Below are 10,694 nucleotides of genomic sequence, written 5' to 3' on the forward strand. Positions count from 1 at the left end.
TGCATCGATTCCTGGAAGTCTTTCCTATTCATATAGAAATCCTCCAGTGATGGATAGAATTTTAGAAAAATACATTGGCTAATATGACATAAAAGGAAAATGAGAACTATTGGAGCATATGTGAGAAAATTGGGACACTAATTCACTATTGGTGGAGTCATAAATTTATCCCAACATTCTGGATAGCAATTTGGAAGTATGCCCAAATGTTTATAAAACAGTGTATACCCTTTGACCCAGAAATACCACTAGTAGATCTATATCATAAAGAGATTTTTTTAAAAGGAAACACCTATGTGTGCAAAAATATTCATAGCAGATCTTTTTTTTTTTTGGTGGCAAAGAACTGGACAATTGAAGGCATGCCCACCAATCGGAGAACACCTGAACAAACTGTACTATATGATGATGATGAAATACTATTGTGCTATAAGAAATGATGAACAAGATGCTTTAAAAAAACTGGATTACCTATTTTGTTTGATCATTTACCATCATCTAAACCATTCATTATAGGCCTATATGGTCATGATGATTGGGTAAGAAAAGTAGACAGGTAAATATTGGGAAATAAAGGAAAACACCTGTTAATAAATAACTCTACCACATAATTAAATTTGAGACTGCAACCAGAATTTAGTTCTATCACTAGGTATAAATAAACATCATGACCGGCAAAAAGTACAATAGACATTATGCTTTAGAAATACTTAGTGTTGAACGAGCCAATGTTTCTAACTAACCAATTAAATGTAAGTGCTCTGTTTTTTATATGCAGGATTACAACATTTCACAAATAATTTACCTGGGTTTTTCCACTTCTGTTTTTTCTGCAGATTGCTGCCAATTCCTGGGGAAAGTCATGGGGAGAGAATGGTTATTTCAGGATTCTTCGTGGCGTGAACGAATCTGACATTGAAAAGTTGATTATCGCTGCTTGGGGCCATTTGACGAGTTCAGATGAACCATAACATATAATTAAATTTGCATGACGCCCTGCACTTAAGTAAACCCCTTAAAATGAGGTTTTTCAACTTTAGGTTCTCTGTAACAATGGAATGTATATGTCATAATCTGTGATTAACTTTTACCACTTTATTTTGTGGGGGGGGACTAGCTTAGTATTATAGTGCTACTTTATTTCACTGATTTAAACAAAAAACACTAATATAGCACAGCAGTAGTATAAGCTACACAAAGCTTTTTAAAAGTTTCTCATCTCTTCTTCCTTTTTCTTTATTGTGATAACACAATGAATTTTTTTTCAGCCTCAATTGCTCAAATGATGAGAACACTCATTTGTAGATTTAATAGTTCATCTCTTCAATAGTGGAAGTCTCAAGAACAGAAAAGAATGGAGAAGTGATCCTAAACTTTTATGTCTGTCATTTTATAAAATAATATTTTCATCAGTGTAAATGTGACCCATGTACCACCAAAAACAATAAAATTAATTTTTTGTTTATTTCTCCCAGTGGTTTGGCAGGTATCTCTCCTTCTTTGGAAATGACAGATATTTATTCTAGTCTATTCCTGACTTACGTGTCATGGACATCAGCAGTAAAATCCATGCACAAGAAATAACAGTTTCTGAGACTCTGTACATACAGAATATGATAGGAAATGAATGTCGTATAATACAAAAATTCAGAGGTCTAGGAAGAGAAAGCCTACTCTCACCTGTCTTCAAAGCCACTAATCATTATTTGAAGCCTTTTAAAATCAGCTACAAACTGTAATTGCTAAGATTATATATTTTTTTCTCCTGAAAACAGCAACATGATGCCATGAGTATGAAAGAATAAATATCCCTTTATCACAATCATTTCACAGTTCACTGCTTGAGTTTCTGAAAAGTAAGCTCAATTGGCCCTAATTTGCATCTAATCTTGATTTCAGTTTTCAACAGTCATAGACACAAAAATAGCCTCATCATAATCACTGGGCAGGGAGATAATCTCCTAATAATTTTACTGGCATCTTAAAATGGCAAACTAATAAATGAAGACACAAAGCTGATCATAACACAAATGACAATAGTGAATTGCAGTGAAATGGATGGAGGTGGAGGGAGAAGTTAAGAATTGATATGGTGCCGAATTCTTGGATAACCAGGTGCTAGATGCTTAGCATTTAATATCATTGAGCTTAATTCTTATATAGGACTAAAGTTCCTCAATTAGATGGATGAAGACTTATTTTGATCAGGATGGTGAGGATCTAAGATATATAATAATATTGTGCAAGAAATATGGCATAGACAAAAGAGCATTAGATTTAGGAGACGAATGCTAACCTAGAATCCGTAATCGACTCACTTTATTAATTTGACTGAGCCATGCTAACCACTTTAATTTTCAGGAACCTTAGTTTTTTTTTTAATCTGGAAAAATATAAAGTAAGTGATTCTTAAGTCCCTTTACACCTCTAACATTTGATAATTCGAAAATAATGAATCTTGAAGAGTTCACTACAGTACCCTGCTTGGTGTTCTGTGAATTCTATGGAACTTACTTTTGCAATGACATGCACATGTATGAATCTTTTGACTCCACCAAATAATTTTTCCTAATTGATTTCACATAGCAATAAATAATGGAATTTCATGATCAAAAACGAAAGAAATATTCAAAAAGAAACCTTGGAGAACTACTTTTCTAAAAGAAGACATAACTCCCTAAGCAGAAGTAGGTTCTGTTCATAGATGGAATATATTGAGGTATAAGTAACCCAGGAGCCAACTAATATAATCAAGGCTTGATGAACAATCTCTTCCACAACATATTAACTCATGTTGTACTTACATCCACAAAAATCCATCAGATTTTTTCAAACCTTCTGCTCTCTATCTATGTCTCTTTTACCTTGTATTCATGAAGTTGAATTATTTAATCTGTGTGAGAATTTATATTTATCTCTATTAAATTACATTTTACTAAATTTGGCCATATGTTCTAGTCTCTGTTAATCTTCCCCAAAATATTCCCTATGATGTTTTCAGTTCCTGCTCCTAGATTCCATATTCTCTTAATATACAAAGTGCTCCACACTCTTACCTCTTCTGCTGTTAATTTTTAATTAATTATGTGCCAGCAGGGCTATAGTCCAGTCCTGGATCCTATCCCCCAAAAGTCACAGTAATAGCTTTGATATTAAAGTTGTTCCCTTATAAGAGCATTTTATTATTTGTTACCCATGATCAATATATCTGAGTACAGAATTTTGATACTTTTTTGATTGGTCCTTTTGTAGATTTTTATCAACTGATTTTTTGCATCTCTTCAGATATACTTCTTACATTGTGGTGATAATCTAGTCTGGTCGGAATACATACATTAATTTTCTGTCACTGCTTCCCTCCTCTTTGGTTGATTATATTTGCATGACTCTTAGAAAGATATTTTTTACCAACCCTTGTTAGCTGTACTTCATCCCTGGCCCATAATTCTTCCTTACTATATTTTAAATAACATTTCAGACATTTAAAACTTATTCTCACCCATCATCTTCCAAAATAGTTACTTACTTCACTATTTATTCAACACCACAAAGTGTATATGAAATAAGCCACTTTCAGAAAAGTTTAAAAAAAAAACCCTTGGTGTTAAATGTATTTTATAACCTACCTTGGGGATACAAGTTATAGTCTACACTGGAATCATACGATAACTTTTGTTCCATAAAAATCTTGGTGATAAGTTTGGGTAAACTTTTCCCTACCATTCAAGAGGAGTAATAATTAAGATTTCAAAAATAATTTTATTCCTGGGTAAGAATAATATAAATGATATATACTCATGAAACCACAGAATGCACAAGATATTTTACTGAAAAAGTAGAAATTTTCTTTAACAAATTAAGGAGATCATTGAATTGGAATGGAACTTTATATCATATATATTATTATATAAATTAACTTACTTTATGTGTGGTTGAGGTAGACTGGAGACATGGATTGTGGAAGAGTTTGAAAATTTTATTGGCTAATATTTTTGGGGGTTTCTGAAGAATGAGAGCCAGGTAATAAAAGGACTGGGGAGGAAGGAGAGTGCAACTATAAACAATAGTAGCAAAGATCTGAGGAGGATATAGAGAACTTTAAAGGTAGAAAAGTGGCCCTTGGATGATAGTAGCAAAGGGAGGGAATTAAGTGCTATCCCCTCCAGGCATAGAAAGTGCATGAGAAGTTGCTCCCAGCCTTTGAGACTGTGCCAAGAGATTTAGTGCCTTCAGGAGAAGCACTAGGAAATAGAAGAAAGTAGGGAAAATATTTAGTATGAAGGAAAATTAGTTAATACTAGTTCTAAAAGGATCAGTGGAGAGAAAGCAGATGACACACCAAATGACTAAGCTGGGCAAGGAAAAAGTTAGTCAGGAGAAGATTTTTGCTGAGGCAAAAGACATCTCTGAACCAAAAGGCATGGAATAGCAGGGCTTGCATGGAGAGCAAACAGAAGCTAAATCAGATCCCGGATACTAATTGAGATAGTCTGCGAATGATACTGTAAAATTTCATGTGATCTCTCAGCTAGTTATAGCAGAGGTGGAGTGCAGTGGACTGCTTGACAGCAATCATACCTCCTGCTATCATAATCATTGGCAACCATTTCTTGTGTGTTTATTCTCATGAAAGTCAGTGTGCTTGGTGCTAGACAAACCAAGGGAAGTGTGAGAGACTGCATCTCTCTCTGTGTTACCATGGTTTTTGATCCTTCTACTCCTTAGTGGCATGGGCCACCAGTTCATTTGAAGCAACAAGGGAAGTTGGCTCTGGTAGGAAAGTGCCATGGGGAAAGGGTGGTAATAGGCGTGAAACTAAGAAGTGGCAGTCTGGGATGAGCAAAGGAAAAGAATCTAGGAAGCTTCTAATATTTACTGTGTGACTTGCTGCATTCATTCCCTGCTACTTTTGGGTCTGGTTCTAAAGTGAGAAGCCACAATTAAAGTTGCCTCCCTTGTTGTTGTTTTTTTTTTTTTCTCTTATCTTGTTGAAATCATTATCATTGACTGGAGATTTCATTTAATCTGATCATTCTGAGTAATTTCTGAATTTTTTCTGAAAATTTTTTCCAGATATTAATAATAATCCTACGCAAGGAAAAAATAGGGCAGACCTTCCTCACTAACAAAATCATTCTTTTCGCTCATTGAGTTGTATATTTCTTGAGTTCAAGGGTTGTCTTTTGTTTTTCTTTGTTTCACTAGCTTATCATAGCGCCTATCACATAGTAGATACTTAATGCTAGTTGACTCCATTTATTCATTTATAAAATGGACTTGATAATACTCGAACTAAATATTTCTTCCACAATATGATTGTTATGAAAGAAAAAAAGATCAATAAGAAGCCATTGAAATGTTTTATAACAATATTATTATAAATAGTAGATAAGTCTCATCTTCATCATTTTGTCTAATTTTCACCAATCTCTTGAAATGTGTATAGGATTGAGTGATATGACTAATAGTTTGCTCCATCACATTGGATGTGGGAGAAATTGTCTTTTTGTTTATTAGCTCAGGTCATATTGAGTCAATGGTAGATCTAGCACTTATGTTAAATCTTTTGATTAGTAAATTAACTGTAATTTCACAGAATATGCTAACACAATTTGTTCATTGAGTCTGTAAATCCCTTAGGGCACAGACTATTACAAGTCTTTACAGAAATATAATAATGTGTTTTGTCTTCCCAAACCTCATCCCCTTTCCTCTCTTTGGTAGGACAATGGGTTGATTTCATCATGGCATTGATGAAGGTTGGCAATGATTGGAGCTTAAGGCATTTATTTTTTTTTGAGAGAAGATTGATTCAGGATTCAAAATGAACAAAAAAGGAATTGATTTCTTTTTCTCTATGAATATATTTTTAAAGCCTTCAATACATCTGAATATATCACATCAGAGAAAAAATTCTAAGGACCACCATCTATAGCTTTTCTTCAGAAAAGTTAAGTGAGGGTAGGAGAATGATCTACCAATTTCAAGTAAAAAAAATGAATGAGGTGGGAGAGAAATCTATCTCTCCCTTCAGCTTTAAAGGCTACCACATATCATTGTGATACTAGTTCTACTGGATATACTTAAATGTGTCATTAATTTCTAAAAGATAATTCTATTCTGTAGGATTCTAATGACCAGCATTAACAGTTCTATCAGTTCTCAAACAATCAGCAAAATATTATTTTCTCTCTTTTGTTGAATTAAAAAAATATTTCCTATGTTTTAGGTTGGTTTCTGATTTTTGAACACAACTTAGAAGAAACAAAACACTTTCTCACCTAGAAAGAAACAATTGAGGAAAAATTTAAATAAAACATCGAGAAGCTAGGAAATATCACTGATTTAGTATTCAATTGGAACATTGAATGAAATTCAAATCTCTTTCCTACATGATAATATGATAAGTGTTTTATGAGAATTTCTAAAACTTCTTGTGAATAAATATTTTTTTCTAATTGTAATCCCTATGTATCAGAATCTTAGGAGTAGCTAATCACAAATGCTCCCAAAAGATTATGGTTCACCAGATTGGAATCAGAGACCTGCATTCCAGTTCTAACTCCATCACTAATCAGTTGAAACACCTTGTACAAGGCATATTTACTCTATGAGATTCATTTTCCTTTTGTATAAAGTGTGATGATCAGGTGGGTTAAGTGATCCAGGATATAGGAGGAGATGTAATACAAACCTCTATTTCTACAGATATAGAAACTAAGGGCTAGAGATATTAATTGTTCAAGGTTCTGCAAGTTGTAGGACTGGAATTTGAATCAGGTCTGGGATTTGAACCTAGGTCTTCTGAAATTCAGTACATCACTCTTTCCACTACACAATGCTGCTTTTCTGAACTTTTCTGGTTCTCAAGTCTATGATTCTGTTTTAATGAATGAAAACATGAAATTCTTTATATTAAATTAAGTCTGAAGAAGGAAATGTACAAATTACTTTGCAGAAAAGGCAGTGATAATGTGGAATTCCAGTAGAATCCACAGAAAGTGTAAATATGTTAAAGGAAGATTCAAATAGGCTAATGGAAATTGAAGCATGCTCCTGTCCTCAGTACCAGGCCAGAAGTAAAATTCTGGGTACTCCACAGGAATCTTCAAGTCCTGAAGTAAGTGTTAGTGTCAGAGATTCAACAAAGTGAGTACATCACTGAACAATATTTGAATTATTTCTGGTCAACAAATATTTACTAAACACTCAATATGTGCCAGACGCTGTGCTAAGCCCTGATAATAAAAATACAAGCAAAAAAAAATAAAGAGTCCCTGACTTGAATGAGCTTACTTTTAAATGAGAGAACACAACAAAAGGGAGCTCATAAGTAAAAGGGAAAATGTATCCAAGAGGGTCTCATTCCAAAGTTTGGGGAATCAGGAGGAGAGTAGGAAGAGAAGTGATGTGAGCATGATTAGCGAGGCAGTTCCTAAAAATGGAGGTTCTAGGAAGAATTTACTAATATGAGGAGAGAATCACAGAGGAAGAAGATTCTTTCCAGGTTGAGAAAGCTCCTGGAAATTGGTAGAGCCAAGAGCAGATAGCCATGAGATAAGGGACCACATCAGGATTTAATTTAGGACAAAAGAAATAAAAGCAAGGAATTGAACAAAAGTTAATTTAACAAAGGTATCTCAAACACAAACAAGTGAAAAATATTTGCTTTATCTAGCAGACAAAACTCAGAGAAATGAGAGGCTGGACACACCAATTTCATTTCTCTTTCAATGAACTAGTTGTCTTATTGCAGGGAGTGGAGCAATTCCCAAGTAGGATTTCAGAGGGAAATAGGGATATTTAGAGCACACTCAAAAGTATCTGAGACTGAAGTAATGGAAAGTAACTATCATCTTCTTGCCAAAAATATATCTTCTAGTATCACTGTTAGAATCAGGGTACTGGTGGCTGTATAAGCATTAACATAACCTCAGTTTGAATTCTTATGTTATTAAAAGTCAATGGAGAAAACACAATGTAGTTAAAAGAATACTGGGTCTGCAGATCAAAGAGCTGGTACAAATCCATTTCTGACACTCTTCAAGTCATTTTGAGTCTCAGTTTCTTCATCTGTAAAATGAAATGGTTAGACTAGATGAACTATAAGGTCTCTTTCAATTCCAGATTTATGATTCTAAGATCAGAGTCTAAAATAGTTCTAATCCTGATAGCAGAAAAATGTCATAGACTATATAGATTGAGTTCTCATTTATGGAAGTACACATCTGAGAGAATACTAGGTGGTTTTTAGCAGATGAAAATGCTTTTATTTAAGAAAAGTTCTAACAACTCTTTGGTTCAGAGAAAGACCAACTAGACTAATATGCTAATAATCATGTCAGGGGCTGTAATACTTTGATTTACATATTTTGTTGAAGAAAAAAACGGTTTCTTTTGAATAAAGTAAGCTAGCGCACAAAAAGGAATTCAAAGACTTTTGTGTTTTCCACAGGACTCATTTTAAAAGGAAAGAGCAAAGTAGGAGTACTATATGTAGAAGTAAATTGGATTAATGGGAGCATGTTGAGGGTAGAGGCTGTGTTTTTGTCTTTCTTTTTATCCTCAGCTTTTAGTACAGAGGCTATCATATAATAAATTCTTAGTAAATTATTGCTTTTCTGACTGACAGACATGTTTTAGTATGCATGAAGCAATTACAACTTCTGACACGTTCAAATCTTAAGATTCAAAGCAAACTATAAATAATTATATAGCCTGTGACACGTGGAACAACAGAAATAGCAATGGATTTTTGAGTCAGAGATTCTAGGTTCAAATCTTGATTCTTTCATTGGCTTCATCTGTAGCTTAAGTGAATCATATAATCTCTCTATAATTCACTTTTCCTTATATGAGGCAAACATCTGAGCTCAATGTCCTATTTCATTTACTTCCTCTTCTACAGTTATGACAAAATAGTTAAGTAAGAATTCGCAAGACAAAATATTAGGAGTTAAAAGGGGTCTCCCACAGTCTTATTAATTAGATGAAAACCAACTAAGATGGGATGATTTCCCCTTGCTTATTGGACAGAAGCATTTCTTATAAGCTTTCTGAAAGATGCATATTATAAAGAGATCTCTGGTCTCTGGGAAGTGTTACAAGAAACAGGTGCGACTAGACATTATCAAAGTCACAAAAATCTTGAAATTGGAAGAAAGAATCACAAGCACTATAGATATTCCCTGGGTTTGCTCATTCTAATTATATTCATGAATTTCTTGATCTCACCATAATTGTTTAATACTGCTAGTTTTTTCCCCTGAGGTAAAAAATATTTCTTTGACTACTGAATACAGAAAGAAACCTCATTTCTCATTGATCCTGCTTACTTTTGATTTTACATTCCCAATGCCAGTAAGTTATAAAGAAGAAATGGAAATAATCTGCCATTATAGTGTTATTGAATACTTAGTAGTCCTGATGTTACAAATTTGTTATAAATTCCAATTTTAGTTATTCAGCTATGTTTGTAAATACAGGTTTATCTTATATATAACAAGTATACCTTGTAAATATATATGCATTTCTCTCTTTCTAAATCAGATAATGTAATTCAAAGTAGAAAAGGTTCAAGCTAGTATCTCCTGCATAGAACTCATAGATAGAACCCATGGACAAATCAATGCAAAGGCAAAACCAAAATTTGAGGCCATGATATGAAATACTACTTATTTACATTTCATGCGACAATGCTTATACTTTTAAAGATCTGAAACTGATTGATCACTTCTACATTAGCTTCTGTATGTTCTTTCAGAGGCAAATTATAATGAGGTTCAGAAAATCAGCAGAGATGTAATTATGAAATCTTTGCCATTTAAAATAAACAATCCCTTCAAATTTTAGATGCAATGTGATATTTTTGTTGTTGTTATTTGTCTTTTCTCATGGGTGTTTATTAAATTTCTGTTCTCTGTAAGAGAAAAAAACTTGAAGAGGTAAAGTTGAGTTAAACCATTAACATTAATGCTAATATTTACTACATGCTATGCACAAAGTGAGCTGTTGATACTAATTTAAAACCTTAGTATATGCTTTGAATAGAATATGCATAGAACAGTTGATTTTCAGCTGACCTAAGTGTTAGTCCTGGATTCATGTCCTGCCTCTGATATATAGTAAATGTGTAATGCTGAGAAAGTCACTTAACCTCTAAGTCCTCCAGGAACCAACACCTCAAAGAGAATAAATTGCAAAGCAACTGCTAATTAGCATTTGTAGAAGGAATATCCTCTATGGGAGATCCATATATCAATAAAGTCACAGGTCTGGCCTTCTCCCCCCCCAAAATAATTGGGTTATTATGGTGTCAGAGTATGAAATCACCCTTAAATTAGAATGCGAATTATTTCTTGATATTCTGTACAATGATGAAGAGAATTACATATGTACCATGGCATTTAAAAGAATTAGAAACTAACAGTGTTATTAAAGGAGAATCTTGAGAGAAAGAAGAGAAATTGAATCATAATGAAAAGAAGAAGAAGTAGGAAGAGAAGGTAAAAAAAGATGATTGTCCAATGTAAAAGACCAACTACAGCAATAAATATTTAACATTAATTATACATTTTAAGGTCTTTACATATTTTAGTTATTATGTTATATGATTCTCATAAGAATTCTGTGACATAGATGCTTTCATTATATCCATTTTATAAGTGAGAAAACTGGCCGAGTGGTAAAATTCC

The 10,694-nt window shown here is 33.3% G+C and overlaps 1 protein-coding gene across 2 annotated transcripts in view; it reads left to right on the forward strand.

The window, feature by feature from the left end:
• The window catches only part of TINAG (tubulointerstitial nephritis antigen), a 175,110-nt gene extending 173,636 nt beyond the window's left edge, over positions 1-1,474 (forward strand). For both annotated transcript variants that reach the window (XM_044675883.1, XM_044675882.1), the window contains one exon: positions 837-1,474. In XM_044675883.1, the coding sequence (XP_044531818.1) occupies positions 837-971 (135 nt within the window). In that variant the 3' untranslated portion in view covers positions 972-1,474. The remainder of the gene's footprint in view (positions 1-836) is intronic.
• Positions 1,475-10,694: the final 9,220 nt, after the last annotated feature.

This window comes from Gracilinanus agilis, chromosome 4 (genome assembly GCF_016433145.1).
Source record: "Gracilinanus agilis isolate LMUSP501 chromosome 4, AgileGrace, whole genome shotgun sequence".
Lineage (NCBI taxonomy): Eukaryota > Metazoa > Chordata > Mammalia > Didelphimorphia > Didelphidae > Gracilinanus > Gracilinanus agilis.